This window comes from Pecten maximus, chromosome 17 (assembly GCF_902652985.1).
Source record: "Pecten maximus chromosome 17, xPecMax1.1, whole genome shotgun sequence".
In the NCBI taxonomy this organism is placed as follows: Eukaryota; Metazoa; Mollusca; class Bivalvia; order Pectinida; family Pectinidae; genus Pecten; species Pecten maximus.
The window spans coordinates 8,606,710-8,625,734 of NC_047031.1; the positions used below are offsets into that span (position 1 = coordinate 8,606,710).

General features: G+C 36.6%; 2 protein-coding genes across 2 annotated transcripts in view; both read right to left on the reverse strand.

The window, feature by feature from the left end:
* LOC117315881 overlaps positions 1 to 2,759 on the reverse strand; it is a 4,204-nt gene extending 1,445 nt beyond the window's left edge. The window contains exons 1-4 of the mRNA XM_033870291.1: positions 2,521 to 2,759; positions 1,511 to 1,695; positions 891 to 957; positions 41 to 75 (exon numbers count right to left, since the gene is read on the reverse strand). Coding sequence (XP_033726182.1) covers positions 41 to 75; positions 891 to 957; positions 1,511 to 1,695; positions 2,521 to 2,704 — 471 coding nt within the window. The 5' untranslated portion in view covers positions 2,705 to 2,759. The remainder of the gene's footprint in view (positions 1 to 40; positions 76 to 890; positions 958 to 1,510; positions 1,696 to 2,520) is intronic.
* A 10,960-nt stretch (positions 2,760 to 13,719) lies between these two features.
* LOC117315882 (angiopoietin-related protein 7-like) lies at positions 13,720 to 17,831 on the reverse strand. The gene is made up of 4 exons (XM_033870292.1): positions 17,727 to 17,831; positions 16,873 to 16,969; positions 15,167 to 15,331; positions 13,720 to 14,434 (listed from the first exon to the last, which is right to left on the reverse strand). Exons 1-4 carry the CDS (start codon positions 17,829 to 17,831, stop codon positions 14,175 to 14,177), a joined length of 627 nt encoding a protein of 208 aa, XP_033726183.1. The 3' UTR covers positions 13,720 to 14,174.
* Positions 17,832 to 19,025: the final 1,194 nt, after the last annotated feature.

The window sequence follows — 19,025 nt, forward strand, 5'->3', positions numbered from 1 at the left end:
GGATTTTTGTTTTGGACTGAAATCGATCTGGGGAAATAACTTTACCTGTGGTCTTCCCGATCATAGCTGCATGTCCTAAAATCAAAACCATATATATCAGAACTCTGAAGTCTAAAACAGTTATGAAAAAGCCAGACATTTGGCTATTAAATTTAAGATCAGGTTTGTTAAATCTAAAGCAGAATCATGAAGTTATATATACCCCATGTTAACCTTGTCCTTAATTTTTTTAACATATTTGACTCAGGTCGGTACACAGCACGACTGTAGATTTAAACAAGATTAATCGAGCCTTGAAAAAGCCCAAGGGCCTTAACGGTCATCTGAATACATATTACATGGAGTACATCATACTATAAAACACCCAATATGGCTGTAATGTGAAGGTTTTCTTTTCGGCCTGAAGAATAACAACACTTTATGGAGAACAAGTTTAAAATGTGTTTTTCAAAATGGCGACTGTGGTGGCCATCTTGGATTTCAGACCGACCCAAAAAATAACAGCACTTGGTCAGGACCATCTCAGGATCATTTGAGGCTTTGAAGTTTCAGCTCAATCCCACTGGTGGAACTTGAGAAGTTTAACATATGAAAAGTTTATGTGTGGCCCATGACGATGGACGAAGCAATGACTATAGGTCATCCTCTTGGTCATTGATAAGATTTTTAACAAATTTTACCCAAGTGACCTTGAAAATGGGTCAAGGTCATTCATTTGAACAGACTTACTAGGTTTAATTTCAGCATTATATTAATGCCATGTGACCCTAAGCATACGGCTCATGGTTATTTAAAAGAATTTTTTTTTCATCCAGGGCAGATTGACCCCAGATAAAATTGCTTGCCTTTTTATATGCATACTTGTCTAAAATGATTGTATTATACATTACCTGTGTTACTGTTATAGTTGAAACCAGTTCCTCTTTTCTGCCACCCACCATCAAAACTGGCTTGTAACTATAAAAAAAAATAATATTGCATACATGTTAATACTGTTAATTATATAGTAAAATAATTCATTATTATTACCTGGCATATATTCACCAGTATATGGTATTTTCACTATATAACCTTACCAAAACTAGTTGCTGATTAACACCTCACAAAGTTCGGCCAAGGAATGGCAATTGTTGACATTATCATCATATGACGTATGTTGAATACCACAGACCGTCTCTTGAAAATGGCTGTTCTAATCAGTAAACAGGTACACGTGATATCATACATGCACTTATTTGAAGTAAATGCTGAATTTTGTTAAAAAAAAATTCTACAAGACTGAAACATTCAAAATGGTTAATATTATGTATTGAACTATAACAACTGAAAGTATAGTTCAATGCTTTACATAATGAAATGGAATTTTAATAATATAATTTTTTAAATTACTGTTTATGTTAATTGCTGAAAATTTGGTTACAAATGTACATTTTGAACTTACCATTTGTGACATATATGACAAAATATGTAATGCAAAAGGAGATAAAGAAAACATGTCCAATAAAATTACCTTTTCTGAACTCAATTCTTTTTCTTCAGTTTGAGCATCTCTGCATGATGTTGATGCAGCTTCCACCAAAGTCTTTCCAATCAGTGACTCTTTTCTTTTAAGAGTGGATGTAGCAATGGGGGGTATGTTGCACTCCACAAGAAAATTGTTAACCTGTGATGGGCCAATTCCAGCATGAACCATACCTAAAATCAATTAATCATTTATATTTTTTTTTCAATTTTAAACATTATATCTTTAAAATGAAATTCAACAATTTAATAAAAAAAAATCATACATATAAAAGTTAATACTGTATGTAAGAAGCATTTCTATTGGCTTAAAAATTCATGTTATCATAAATAATATCATAATGTAAAAATTGAAATTGCCTGCATGTTTTCTTCTCGAGCTTCATGCTGCTTGCTATAGGCCTACCATCTAAATGTGTTATACCTTCCTCGTACCTCCTCCAAAACGGCGTACGTAGGACTTCACAAATATTTTAAATAACTTGTCTGCATTGGACATCGAATTCCGAGAATCATTTTCAACAATATTATTGTAACCTCGTCTATGCCTATCTGTTCTTGCATGTCATGCTCATTAAATCATTTTCCTGTTTTCAATGTGCGCATGGCTGGCCTATACATTTTCAAAATGTATAGAGTATGCGTGGTTCACGCTTTATTCTGAGTGATGCCCATGGCTATACATGTATGATAAAATGATTCATGAAGGACTGAGGTTAGTCTTGTAAGTTGTATAATTAGTCAATCTGTGGCTAACCTCTACACAGATTGAGAAACTGTACCTGCATGTGCATGCATTTATGACTTAACAATGATTCACAATGTCCCTTCATCAATAATAACATCAGCTATAAACTCAGTGAGCTGCTATACATGTATACACAACTTAAAGTTATAAACTGTTATTCAGTGTTAGGCAGTTATAACCTTATTCAACAATAAATTTGTGTAATTTTTGTTGTTATTGACTAGACTACATATATCTAATAAAATACATACCTATAGCAGCCTTGGAATTTACATCAAACGCCCCTGATGATCCCCGTTTTCCAGTGTCCACTTGGCATACAGCATCACACACCGCGTTGGTGCACTGAATATGGAGCGTGCTTCCAAGTCCAAGTCTGCGCTCCCACAGTGTGTTGGAGAGATGGAGGGGCGAATTGCATACATCGCAAAACATGTTTTGAGCCAGCAGCTCTAACTCAACAACCCGCCTACCAATCTTCCACGTTGGGTCAATATTATCATTAGGCCCAATTTCTCTTAAATGGTATAGAACAGCAAGAAAGTTTGCAAATTTTGCGGAACACCTATTTGAAAGGATAAACAATCAATTTACTATGATGAAGGACATCGATTACCAATTCTAATTTAATTTACCTGGAAATAAAGCTAGGGTTACTTGCCTAAGCTACGGTTAGGAAGTAGTGATTTATATATAGATTGGCGTCATACTATGTGAACTGTATTTACATATATTTAATCAACCATTATTTAACACCCAGAATGTCCTCTTATAAAACACCTTGCAAATAAACTACAGAAAGTTTTATTTAACTTCCGGGGGGATTATTACCTTGCCGTGGTCCGGAAGCTTGAGAGTTTCAATGAAACTTTGGGCTTGGCTGGCCAGAGCTTTATAAACTCTTGTTAGGTCAAACCATGCCAGAGAGGTCAAAGTTGAGGAACCAGACCAAAAGTAATCTAATCCAGTAGCTCAATTTTGAGCCAAACCGTTTGCCGTGGTTTGCGTCCCATAAATCCGGGGAAGAGCGTTATGGTGGTTGAGTAGTTTGGATGTTGATTATCAATCCTGCCAGTCTGCAACACACGACTTTGGCTTCAGACGCGGACTAGACGGGTGGCATTATGGTCCCTGTATTTTCAATCGGCTGGTCACGTCTCCAGACGACAGTGGCTTAGGGGCAATCGTGGGAGAACCAAACTGCTGCTTTCTCTTTCGAGTATACTATTTGATGTAACCCTGACACTTTCGACACTGGAAACCCGTGCCAACAAAAGTGTCCCCTAGTTTGGCTCCGTGGCGGGTGGGGACAAAAATAATGAATAGTTTCTACATACATATGGGTACAAACGATAAAAATGACACAAAACGCAAAGGCGAGTTATCAAACACAACAGACACACCGCAAATAAAAACAATACCTAATCAAACCCCACAAACAACAACAATACCAAATCAAACCCAAACTGCAACCAAAACTAAATCTGGAACTGGAGCCTCTCCGTTGTTCCCTCATTTCCTAACCATGTCCTCCAGAGACAAGGGTAAGAACACTTCAGAGTTATCACCCATCCTGTTGAAGAAGGGAATTCAGGGAATAGCGGGCGATGTAAAATCCGTCAAGCCAATGAGATCGGGTGCTCTCCTCATTGAGGTTTACCGCAGTCAACAGGCGGTAAACCTCATGGGCACTTCCAGTTTTGCCGGTCTCAATGTCGAGATGAAGCCCCACGCTTCACTGAATTCTTCAAAGGGAGTAATCAGGTGCCCCGCATTGAAGGACGACTCCGAGGCCGACATACTGGATTACTTCCAACATGTTGAGAGCATCCATGTTTCGGAGGTTAGGCGGATCCGTTCCAGACGCAATGGACAAACAATTAACACGAACACTTTTATTCTCACGTCCGGAGTGCCGCAGCTACCTCAGACAGAAACAATACGTTACCAGAAGTACTGTGTCTCCGCCTACATTCTAAATCCTCTGCGGTGCCGTAACTGTCAAATGTACGGACAAAAGAGGACAAATGTGGACGGAACACTGTCTGCGAACACTGCGAACATGAAGGCCACACATACAAAGACCAGTGTTACATTGTTGGCAAACGATGTGACCATGCGGCCTCATCTCGAGACTGCTCTGCCTGGAAGAAGGATAGGGAGATACTCCGGATGAAATATACCGAGAGTATTTCCCTTCCTGAAGCCAGGAGATAGTCGAGACCAAGGACGGCACAAGCCCCACATTTGCCACAATTGTTAAAAAGTCGACAGCGGGTACCATCTCGGTGAAGGACTCCTCTATCCAAGCATTTGAGGACCAGTCTGCCTGAGGCCCAGATGCTCCCGAGATGGCAAACCAGCCAAAATACAAAAAAAAAAAATACTTGGAAGAGCCTCACGTTGGAGTACCAACCCCAAACCCCCAGAGCCTGCAAAACCAATAAAACACCCAACACCTACAATAAAACCATCACCATCGAATACAAAAAACATCTCAAACCAAAGTAAATCTAAGGCAGGTGCCGACCACAATAGACGACGGACTCTTTCACAGCGGTCGGTCGACACCTCCCGGATTACAGTAAATGCAATCAAACGGCCTGCCACCTCACCACCTCAAGACCAAAAAGAAACCAAAATCTGGGGTACGGATCAATAGGCATCCCTCCCTTAACAACAAACCGGCCAAGGGTTCAGATGACCCTATCACTGGCTACAACAGGTATGGCGTTCTTATGGACGACAGCGAACAGCATATCATTAACGTTGCTGTTACTAGACAGCCTTCACCAGGCAGCCCTGTCAGTCAGAGGAACGACCAGCATGAACCAGGATAATGGCCAATCATCACAACACGATCATACAATTGAATATACGAGGACTACGGGCAAATATAGAAGAGTTTCAAAATCTATCGAATGTTAAAAAAAAACTCAATAACCATTAGAAATTTTTCACTTTATAATAGCACCACAGCTATAGGAATCGAAGCAGCAGGTGGCGCAGCTGAAGCTGTCAATAAAAATATTTCTCACAGACACAGACAAGTAACTGTCTGTTCAATTTATCTTCCTCCGTGGTGTTGCTTTCACTAGTGAGCAACTAAATAACCTCCTCTCCCAACTCCCAACACCATAAGCAATTCTCGGCGATTTTAATGGGCATAACAGCCTGTGAGGCTCTCCGAACACAGACGAGAGAGGAAGACGTATTGAGGAATTTATAGATAAAAACATCCTGCTACAGGCTCTCTACTCGTACCCACATCGACCTATCATTATGCCATCCCTCCATTTTTCTCGATCATGACTGGAAGGTTAATAATGATTTATGTGGGAGTGACCACTTCCCTATTTTTCTAAATAATATTGGGACTCCTCTTGATAAACCACTTCCTCGATGGAATATGCATAAAGCGGATTAGGTTCAATTTCAACACCTGTGCAACGAGGAGCTTACTGTAGAAAAACTAACTAACCTCGATGATTCAATTAAAACATTCACCGAAACTCTAACTTCTATTGGCGAAAAAACTATACCAAATACTTTCTATAGAGGACAAACCTAAAATCCTGAACGTAAAAACCAAAGTAATGTAGGTCTCGGCAGAGAACTGAAAGACAAGAAAAAGGTATATTTTCATTTTATCTTGTTAAACCAATGTTTATATGATATAAATTTGAAATAAATATTAAATTTATATCTTTTTTTTTACTATAGGAGTATTTATTTTAATCAAACAACAGAAAGAAACATTTTCCATTTCATCATATACTCTTTCAATTAAGAATTTCTAAGCACGCAAATTTAGGCCTTCCAACAATAATAAAACAAATGAATTAAAGATGCATTTGTTTGTTTGTGGTGTTGAAATATGTCAAGTATCCATTATAACAAAATCAAAGTCCAAAAGGAAAGAAGATCGAGGAGGAATGAGGCCTAGTAGGGGTAAAGAACCGTTTTTTTCTTTTTTTCTATATCCCTCGAGAAGGTCAACAATCGCCGATCCAATTCATGTTGGCCTTCAGATAGACAGTTTGATATATCCAGTGGAAGCTAGGATTGCCGAATATACCTTATGACACATGATGACTTTCTGGATTTCAAGAAAATTTGCAGGTTTAATAGTTACTTAATGGCATTGGTCATTTTCTTCGCGACAGCTTCTTGACCTAACCGGATTCGAAAAAAATCCTGAGATCATATTTGCGATCCTTAAAATTTCCAATTGATAATATTTTCGAGACAAAACTATCCTTATTATATATACCTTAATATTATACCATAACATAATTTGAAATTAAAATAGATAATTACATGCTAGACATTTAGTATAAAAAATAAAAAATAAGGACATTTTTTGGTAAAAGTATCGCACAACGTTTTGTATCAATGTTGTTCAAGCTAAACATATACCTCTCACTTAACACTATCATAATTCTCACAAAAAAAACACGATTTGTGACCACGGAATCACAAAGTACATCAGCATTAAACACATCCTTATCATCTTCATGTGACATGGTTGATAAGTTATGCGACTAAATGTAAACAGTAGACAAAGAGTTTCTAAATGTGTGTTGATTTAATGTGACTCCATTAATATATAAGGGACGCACACCGTTAATAGTTAGCGTTTCCCGATACTATCTACTATCACCAGTGACATCTGTTATAAAACTAGCGACATAAACGTTATGTATAAGGTAATACTTGATAAATAAATAATACGCCAATTTCATGGTCAATGGTTCGCTAAGTTTGTTTTCCTTTTTTTTCTTTTTTTTAATCAAGACCTAGTCAATGTTTCAAGCCAATATCTTTCAGGTACTGTAAACAATGTCTTTGCACATGCGCGATGAGCAAAATTAAAAATATAACATAACAGCATAAAATGTCGCACTCCAGAACTATGCGAAGCGGTCTTAAGTCGGTTTAAACCGAGAGTACAAAGACACGGAAATGCGAGAGCGCGATATGAACTTCACGAAGACGAGGATTTATCTTGGGGACATTGCAAGCAGTGTCAAATGTCTACACTTACCTCGGATTCCATTTCCGTCGGATGAAAGCGAGGTTACTGAAATTACGTGACGCACTCGGCTCTCTCCGATAAAAACAGCGAATATCGACAGATATCAATGCAATAATTTTGTTTACGGTCTAATTTCAAGTATCACAACGATTTCCGGAAATGAAATGCACGAGGGATATTAATGAACTCCTACCATCTAGTCTCTTTAAAGGATAATAAAATAAATCAATTTGCGTAATTAGCCTTTTATCAGTAGCAGATATTACGAATAACATCTGAAGTACATATTTATGATGAATGACGGATGATTCAAAACTGTGCTTTTATGACACGGGACTGCTCCCAAGGTGCTCAGTGTATAATTGCTATCAATTTATCACTACCATATTCAAGATGTTGGTATCATATTTGTTTGAAAAAACAATAGGGAACATTTCTATTGAACATAAATAGGACTGACAAAAACAACCAAAATTGTTTACTACTTGGTTTTAATGTGTGACATATGTTTACCATGATATTTCTTTTTTAAATAGAGGCTATAATTCAAAAAGATTGCATAAGCGATCGAACCAAGGGCGCAATAAAAACCATGCAGGAGTCTTCATAGTAAAAACACGAATTCATGAAGGATGCGTTAATTCTTTATAAGAAAAGATTCTTTGTCGTTTCATGTTTTCATCTTTCGCATCCTAACATAAGGTACATTTCCCATCTAATTATTACTAGTATATATATACTTATTACATTTTTTACCAGTGAAATATCTTTTAAGGTATCACTTTTTTTCTGATTTGACCAATCAGAATACTGCTTACAACGAAAATGTAATAAACAGAATATCTCGTGAAAAAAAACTAGATATAAATTTGATAGTACCTTCAAAACAGGCCAGACTATATTTGGTTTTTTATTAGTTTTTTTTCTGAAATCGGAATCTCTTTTAACCAGTGCAATTCCGAAATCAATTAATGTTTTAAGCTTGAAAACTCTTTTCTAACAAAAAAAAATATTTTGAACGAATCTCAAATGGGAAGGCTGTTTGGAAATGTGAATATCTAATAATGGGTAGATCTTGCATCGATATCATAAAACTGAAGCACTGTCTATCTATTGAACTTGATCATTAGAGTGATATCCTTTTTTAATCTTGTTTTGCCCAATTACTCAACTATTTTGGAAACATTATTAATGAAAAAAGGAGTAGGTATTTATGTATTCAGAAGAAATCATTGTATCTTCAAGAAGAAATCCCTTTTAAATAATCCATAGCAAAATAGAGGTAGCAGCAAATGCCGACAAGGGGCAATAAGAGAGATTACGAACAGAGGCCACTTGCTATATATAGCTAAAGATATACAATGCACAGCAAAATGGATTGGATGGGGGAAACAACCTTTATTTCTCTTTCCTTAGGATGAACACCTCAAGGAATTGAACAAAAATATGACTTTTTTTAAAAATGGGAACTACCTCTATTCGCCCGTGTGCTCGATAAATGAAAAAAAACTACTTTTTTTTACAACTTGACCATTTTAAGCAGGATCCCCGCAAAAAGATATATTGCCTAACCATATTAAGTTACGGTATACCTAGTATATTTCGCCCCAGGTCATTTCACCCTTGAGCAACACAAAAGATATCCGCCCCGTTTTAATTTCGCCCTAAATTACTTTTTAAGAAATATCTTTTCCTCGTTTACACCCGGAACATTCCGTTCGGAATTCTCGATACAATTGCACTTGGAACATTCGGGATTTATCGAATTCCCCAATTTTCTTTTCTTTGCATATCCCGCTGAGGTGTGAAATAAACAACATTTACCTGTGTTCAGATTTACTTTTAGCCTATATTGATTCAAATAGTATCAGGCATGCATGGTCGATTTAAACAAACACGATGAGTGGTAATTTCACCGCACCGTGACTAATTACTGACCAGTGTTTTCTTTTGTTCATATGTCATCAATGGAAGCCACAAGCGACGGTGAACTCATAAAATCAGTCTTCACAATGGCAAGAAATTGATGCTATTTTGTGTGCATCATTTTAGAAAATGACGGGATTTTTATAAGTTACTAAGTATACTAAACCTAGTACGCTGTCTTAGCCCATATTCTCGATTTAACTCAACGTGATATTGCAAATTTACTAGGACCAGATTTAGATCTAGATTTTATTTCACATGCATAGATTGAAATAAAAAAAAAGATTTTTAATAAATTAAGTGTAAATATATAACACGTGTTGTTTGTAATTGTATAGAATAAAACACACTTGAAAAGTACGTGGGCATGCTTTGGATCCGACTACAATTAGTCTATGTGTGATAATTGTAAATCCTGCAATTGAGCTTGAAATTTTCCCCGTCATCTTAAATTCGCCTTATCATCAAACGGGCGAAAATGGCGAAAATTAAACGAGGGCGAAAATTACCAGGTATACAGTATAAAGACACTGCCTATTGTTCCGGAAGGCTGTGTTTTTCCTCCAGGTAATTCGGCTTTATTCCACCTGCAAAACATCCTTAAATGACCCTGACTGTTAATAGGACGTAAAACAAAGTAAACCAATAAACTATAGTTCCCGTCGAATGTTAGTGCAGTATAAGGAATCCATTTGATGTGGCAATCTAGGTCGAACATCATAACCAAAGGACTTGTCATTAGGAAAAGTTAAGTCTATTAGCATACACTCCATTTCAATGACTCCTTTATAATCTAAACAAAATTGATATTTTATTCTTTATTCCTATTCGTACATCAGAAAGAGTTGTCTTCCCTTTGTCAATCATTATCAGGATACAGAGTTTGGTTTAGTTTGTTTTTGTTTAACGTCATAATAACAGGTCGTTTAAGGACGTGCCAGGGTTTGGAAGTTGGAGAAAGCCGGAGTACCCGAAAAAAAAGCCACTGGCCTACGGTCAGTACATGGCAATTGCCCAAAGTAGGTTTCGAACTTGCAACCCAGAGGTGGAGGGCTAGTGATAAAGTGTCCGGACACCTTTACCACTCGGTCACCGTGGCCCCCTCATGATACAGGGCAAACTTCAATTTGGGAAATGTGATAGAATACTCGTGAAATATATCTCTATACATGTATATAAGTATGTATGTTTGAACACCATTGGTTATTCATTTATAGATACTGTCATTCCATATATTGAATGTCAGAAATACATTCTGGTTACTATTGTAGTTTTACAGAGGGGAACTTATTCATTATTGAAGTAGTATATCTAGAGACAGCTCCTGTACGAATGGTGTCTTTGGATAAATATTTGTTATATACCATTAGTGGTACATGTATGTGTCCTTATGGTCTTTTGATTGGTGGAAAAGTTTAGCTTTGACCGGAACTACTTTTTTCTCGCGTGATTTGTTTCCACATGTCCAACGTGTTCGTTTGTTTACGTCGTCTGATGTCAACATCGGCATTGTCAGCATGTCTGCTGTGAACGAAGAGGATATGGGAAATATTGGCGACAGTCTGGTTATACGATAAGGGAAGGGATTATCAAGGCAATCTCAAAAGTAGATAAAAAATTTTGTTATGATCGGTTTCAAATCGAATTAGATTCAAGTGAAATAGCACCAGTGGCCCAGTATCGGTTTCTGCATCACCACCGCGACTGATTTTATCCTAAAAAAAAAAAAATTCAGCCCCCCCCCCCCCCCCCCCCCCCTTTCAGAGCTAGCCAACCACCTGAAGCTGCGTTACATACATTGCATAACATTTTGCTATACGATGTTCCTTGTAAACACAATAGGTCAAGGTCAGTCCGACTTGAATACAATATGTAAAGACGAAAGAAGTAATAACTTCAAATGGAGTCAAGATCGGCACTTCAGTACTGTATATTTTCCAACTCGACTGTTAAACATATCTGTACTAACGATGAACGCTACCAAATTTATTGATCAATCAATGTGCAAAAGCCTGAATAGGTTCACCTAAATAATAAATTATGTTGTCAGGTCTGACGCGCAAGTCGACGATAGCAGGAAACGCTTCAGGAATCACAGCACCAGAAAATATCTTGTAGATAAATGGACTGGCGAAGGTTGCATGGAAGCTACATATTGGGTATTACAAAAACTTAATTTAATTAAGTGGCCATGGTCTATGACGTCGAAGAAACCAGATTAAAATAAGACTGTGTCACTTACAACCTCTTATAGAAATAAAATCTCAATCACTAACTAAAAGGACCAATAAAATGTAGCAAAGCACAAACAGGCCAAGGTATTCTATAACACTGTAAACACTTTTTATTGATATCAACGTCCGGTCAGCTGTTAAGGTACTTCATCATTTAAAGTAATGACAATATGGCCTAACAATCCGAACATGCATGTTATTGGAAATCTTGCTCGTTCACAAAATCATACATTAAGCATTAAAAGCCTCCAGGATCAACACCAATCATCAATGAACGATATCAAGATCACTGTCGAACTCGGAGCAAGTTGTCAGACCCGACCATAACCTACTGACAATTGTCTAGATCATCCTCGAACTAGTTTCCAGCATCAAGTCGTCTGACGATGGGAACATCATCAGAGACACAAAATATGCTGTTCCATCATGATTTCCAGGTTCTATTTACGATGGTTCCCTTACAGTAAACCTTAACAATACGTCCGTCTATTAGAAACGTTCTCGACCAAGGTGTTGAACTCCGTCAGTGACATTGACTACTTTATACGCCATGACGTGAAGCTGACTTCATCGCTGCACAGATACCAGTGTTTGCGCATATAGTCCAGAATTTTATTTGCAATTCAATGAATAAAAAAGACGGTTTTATGGTATAAAGACTTTCAAATGCCATTATTTTGTCAAACATACGTGTTGCTTATTAAATTAACTGGAAATTAATAAAAGAAAAATTTGAAATATAAATTTTGAATACCAATTAGCTTCTTTTTTATATGGGTTATATCACTACGCTTATTTTGCAAATGTTATATGTGTAATCAAATCACAAAAAAAAAAAACAATAAATTACAGGTACAAATTTAGACATTCATCTATGAGGCATAAAAAAGGAATCCAGGTACAACAATGATTTGATTACCACTTCCATATTTCTACTCACATTCCTAGATACCCCTCTCAACTATTATACAGAACACATTCATAGATATCCTTAACCACTGGTTTTAAGATTAACAAATTAATTGGCTGATAACAATAACAACAATGAATATTCTCAAATGACAAATAAATATATAGATAGCACACTAATTTAACACTGATAATAGTATTAATACTAAGCTCTATCACAGATATTAAATTGCTGTATTGTAAGTTATAGTACATTTTTTTAGATTGGGTTGGGATTAAATAAAGTAACAAATAACGTGTAAAACATGTAAATAACTTTCACTCATCTTGAACCATATGTATGAAATAATATGCTTTATGTTGAACACAAGTAAAAAATAAAGTGAAAAATATAAGTTCTATAGAGAACAGCCCCCTTTTTTTTCTTCGTTTTTTTTTTTTTTTTAAAGTCCAGAAATTAGGAGGTGGAGGAGATAACATTGAGTTATCTCCCCCTGATCTTATCTTATTTGTTTATATTTCTTAGTAGCAGGATATTAGATATTATTTGGTTATAACCAAAAGCCATCAATCTAAATTCAAAGCATGTCAACATATTAAAATTAACATTTCAAAATTGATTCAATTTTAATGTATTTTTCTCTTAAGAATTTCATCTCTGGTACCAATAGACGAATTAACCTACCAGCCTAAGACTTGCAGTCAGGCTCTGCATATTTTGATATCATATCCTATGGTTCTATCCTGTTCCAGAAAAGTTATATTTGAAAAATGTGAAAGATGCTATATAAACCCCGCAATCACTCTACATAACTCTGTTTACTCGCATACCTGAATTAAGTTCTGAAAAAAATATCGTCTGCAACTTCTCAACATCTAGCAGTATGAAATACGAGACTAAGCATACGTTAACATATTACATACGTGCTAGCTTTACATCTGCCATATAAAACACCATGGCTGCCCCCCTGTAGCGAGAACATGTGACTCGATACACTTAATACATGACGACTCAGGATATAAAGACTTCTAAGTTCTGCATCCATTTTCACCCCACATGTCAATTATCATTGTCATGTGGTAAATTTTATCATCGTGACCTAAATTTACAAAAAAACACAACATTTAAATATGAATTAGGATACATTTGATATTTGATTTTTCAAAACCTATTTACACATATTATGTTTGAAATAGTTCAAAATAATCTGATCCATTTCTTTTATCTATTGCGAGTTTTGTTTTATTATAGCAATACAAACTTAATATGAACTTATCACATGTTTTGCATTTTTATATTTTTAAGAATATGTTCTCATTCACTATATTTTAAATATGCCTTATGCATCTACACTGTTAAAAAAATGGTCAATAACCATATTTTTACAAGTAACAAAATGCGTCGGACTGTAAAGAAGCATGTAACAGATAGGCTCTACAAAGGGTATCCATTGCAGAATACATTAATTTAACATATTCACGGTTAATGTAATGTAAAAACACTTTGCATATCATATTAACTTTTGAAAAATAGCAAATAACATTTAAGTTCAACATTATTTTCATATATCATATTTGATGTGATTCAGCCAATTTTATGGTAGTATTTCCAAAATGCTTTGCATTTGACAATCATGTTTACTATAGACAAAGGAGAAAATACTGTTTATGTCTGTTTCTCCCAAGATTATATCTGTTTCGCCCTTGTCCATAACTACATGTTAAAGTCAAATTTGATGGGAAATGTATACCTTGCGATATCTCGTCAACAAGTTAATACAGAGTTGATCGTTTTCCGTTATGCTGGTTGACGTTTCACTAGCATTCGTGTCGTCATCATGTGAGGGTATTTCACATCCGGGTAGAAGTTATCCCAGACAAGAGACTTAAAGTTATCACGGCCGTTAACATATACTCCTCCGTTTAGATTGGCATCATAACAACTTTTATACCACCATCCGCCTTGATTAACTGAAGCACAGTTCTTGGTACGGCCTACATCATTGTCCCGGTCGTAAGTAGAGAAGGCCATCCCGTTATGTATATTCATACCATCATCTGTCGAGTATAAATATAACACACCGGGATTATGATTCGACAGATACTAAAGATTATTCCTGCCACTTTTGTAGAAGAAAAAATAAACAAAAGACAATAAGACAAAAACAACAAATAACAACAAAAACACAAACAAACTAACAAAAATAACAAATAACAAACAGCTTATTCGTGCAACTTTTGTAAAAATAATAATAAAAAAAGACAAAAACAAAAACGAAAACACAAACAAAAAACAAAACACAAAAAATAAACAAACAAAAAAAAAATGATAAAAAAAAACAAAATAAAATGAAATTTAATGTCACGCCCGAACGATATAAAATAAATAACACGACCTGCATAAAAATGTCTTACGAACGAGATTATAAAGTCGTACAAACAAAATTAAATGTCGTACTAACGAGATGAAAGTTCCTTTTTATATTTCCCCTAAGAAGTACAATGTAGCACGAATAAGTTTTCGTTACCTTGAGATGCTGAATAAATAGAGGAATCTATAAAATGACGTATTTAGATGACGTCACCGTCTACCCATGAATCAGTGACATATCGATCTTATATAGGTTACTTTAGGATCACTTTTTTGCGTGGTTGATGGAGAAGGAGATGCATGTATGTAAAAAGGAAGGTTGCTTAAGTGTAGATTCCATTATTTTATATCATCAGTGACATGGCCTTATATTAAACGCTCTCTATCTAAATAAATCAAATTAAACGAAGTATACATACACCGGACATCACCAGAGAATCCGGATACAGTCAGTCTATAGTTGTCAGCCTCGTTTTCAACTTTGAATGTAGAATACTGCGCATGCCTGGCATCACCTAACCATGAGACCAATTCAATGCGGAGGACGGAAGGTTTGAGGGTGATGTAGTGGATGGCGTCATTTCCTGTTAAACATTAAAAAAATCCGTGGTTTACGAATTACTGCTCAAATCAAATAATACTGAAGTTATTTGCCCGTACCATATATGATACGGTGAATTAAGGATTGTATTTCATAGGTGAATAACTGGGAAAGTGATATTGTGCAATTAACTTTAAATGATTGAGTTATTGTTATAGTATAATCACATTTAAATGATAAGGACAATGTTATAGTAAATTTGCACCCACATGATTGGCCCAATGTTATAGAACGAACAGACTTAAATTGTTTGACCAGTGTTGAAGAACGAACAGACTCAAATGATACAGTCAGTGTTATAGTACAATCACAATTGAATTATTAGGTCAGTGTTTTAGTACGATAAGACTTTACTGTTGGGCCGATGTTATAGTACGTGGAACGTTATGTGGTAACACTATACAACCGTACCACGGACGTACCACTAACACTACAGTAACGTAACACGGACGTACCACTAACACTACACTAGCGTACCACGGACGTACGTACCACTAACACTACAGTAACGTGCCACGGACGTACCACTAACACTACACTAGCGTACCACGGACGTACCACTAACACTACAGTAACGTACCACGGACGTACCACTAACACTATAGTAACGTACCACGGACGTACCATTAACACTACAGTAACGTACCACGGACGTACCACTAACACTACAGTAACGTACCACGGACGTACCACTAACACTATAGTAACTACCACGGACGTACCACTAACACTACAGTAACGTACCACGGACGTACCACTAACACTACAGTAACGTACCACGGACGTACCACTAACACTACAGTAACGTACCACGGACGTACCACGGACGTACCACTAACACTACAGTAACGTACCACGAACGTACCATTAACACTACAGTAACGTACCACGGACGTACCACCAACACTACAGTAACGTACCACGGACGTACCACTAACACTACAGTAACTACCACGGACGTACCACTAACACTACAGTAACGTACCACGGACGTACCATTAACACTACAGTAACGTACCACGGACGTACCACTAACACTACAGTAACGTACCACGGACGTACCACTAACACTACAGTAACGTACCACGGACATACCACTAACACTACACTAGCGTACCAGGGGCGTACCGCTAACACTACACTAGCGTACCATGGGCGTACCACTACCACTACACTAACGTATAACGGGCACATAGCTAGCACTATATTAGCGTAAAACAGAAGGTAACAATCCAGCAAAAGAAACCCACACAAATAACTAAATATCCATTGTCTCTCGACTTACAAGCTAGTCAATGTAAGGGATTATATCCATGTGACCCAGATGGGTTTGGTTTGGTTTTATTTATTTTCTCTACGGCCGGATGCTCGCAAGGATATTTGGTGTAGTAAGCCATGTGTTGTTTTAGGCTACGGTATGTCCTTGTCAGGGTGTAAAGTATGTCTATATATCCTAAATATTTACATGATATATTTCAATTGTTTCCTCAGCTATATGACCAGCAATATCATGTGGATACCTACCAAGCCAGAAATTGCCAAGAAGATTACCAAAACCATTCTTGTAGTCATTCCATGGCCTGAAGAATTCTTCCTCGCCATTTTGCCTGTTTTGTATCACCTGAAAAGAATCAATATACAAATATAGATTAATAATCTTGTGTTTCGGTGGTCTACAATCCAAGTTAAATCAAGGGTCAGAGAGAAAGAGTGAGATGTTTTGAAAACATGGAATGTCCTAATGCATATATCCATTGATGAATAGATCCATAGATTAACAGATCCATTGACTACATCGATTAATAGTTCCATACGGTAGTCGGAATTCTTTTTTCTAGGCGTTTTTGTATAAATGCCATTATTCATATTAAAACGGCGAATCGTGATCATACATCTTAATACTATCTTTTGGAAAATTAAACAAGCATCGATCTGGAATAATTAATCTGAGTTATTGCCATTATTTCTCCCTGAGGTAAACGTCGTCTGACTATTTGCTTGACGTTTAACATAAGAGTTCGTCAGAGTTTTAATTCTCTTTGATTGGATCTGATCTGGTGACAGGTTCGGCGTCAAGATATGTTCTTTATGACTTTAAATGGATAATTTAGTCAAGTTGTATATTTTCATTTTGTTTCATGATCGTCATAAACTAATTGATTTCGTACGTGTTCTTTTCTAAAATGCAAAATAACTAGACAACAGCTTTGTTGAATCAAACCATATGCATTATTTCGATTATTTTTCAACTACGAAAAAGAAACACACACACATGTTGGTTGACAAAATTGTCTGTTTCCGATTCTGATGACACCGTCTTTAATAGGCATAGCTGAGGTCGTGAAAAGCTCAATTTAAAATCAGGGGAGGTAACCTACCGTCCAGGGTCCGTTAGCCGTCTCCATGTCACAGTACACATCGAAGCTGACTCCTGGTGACGGTGTAATCCGGTAGACACCTGAGCAGAAGACATCTGGATCCATCTCATTACAATCGGAGGGGTTGGCAGGTGCTGTAACTGATAACTTAGATGATTTAGTTCAATTCTGGTTGATGTATGTTAAGCATCACATTCAAATAAAAACACTTGGATTACCTGTATCACATTAAGTACATGTTTTTTAGACCTTCTGATTATAACGCTACGATCATTTCTGTAAGGTCAACATCCATTTAAATGTATGCAAGTTGCAATGACATTTCAGGATTAAGCAGATATTTTAAGAGTTATCTGCATTTTCCTATGTGGCCAAGTATTTCCCTATGAGGCCTTGCAATTCCCTGTGTGGCATTGAATTTCCCTATGTAGCCACGTATTTTACCATGTGGTCCTGTATTTCTATATGTGATCCTTCATCTCCCTATATGGCAACGTATTTTGCTATGTAGCCACGTATTTCCCTATTCGGTCCCGAATGTCCCTATATGACCCTAAATGACCCTGTGTTTCCGTATGTGGCAATATATTTCCCTATGTGGCCATGTATTTCCCTAAGTGGCAATGTTATTCCCCTTTGTGGGTCTCTGCATTGTCACATGACTTATGCTGTAGACAAGATCGGAGCTTAATTGTTCCAGGCCCTGAAATAGTAGCGTGTGAAGGAACAGCATAGCTCAGAGGGATAGACCGGAATCGTGTAACGTTTAACAACGAAAATTATTAATCTAAGACAATGCTGACTTGAATTGGGTTGACTTAATGATATTTTAAAGTGGTTATTCAGTGAAATGTCATAGTACAAGCTCAGTCTTTCAACATCTCTCTCGGTCAATTGTATTGCCACCGGCTAGGACAGTCGTATTTGATCGTGTATAACTTGAAAGCTGAGTGTCAGGCAGGGATCAGAAAGTGTCATTATGACAATTTGTTAAGACATTTACTCATTCCAAGGAACACAGATTTCAACTAAAGGCCAAATGACAGTAGTTGCACAGTGGCTATCTTCGACTGAAAGTATAGACTTTCTTTTTGGCTCCGAAACTAAGACCTCCGGGTCAGGGATCGAAAAATATGCAATCGTATAATTAATTATGCAATTCTGAATTAAAGTAGTATTCCTTTAAGACCTTCTATGCCATTTATGCTGACACATAACATAAAACGTTAACCTTCAAACGAGATACGCTTATTTAAATATTTCATGTCTATTCCACACAATGAAAACATAAATATACAT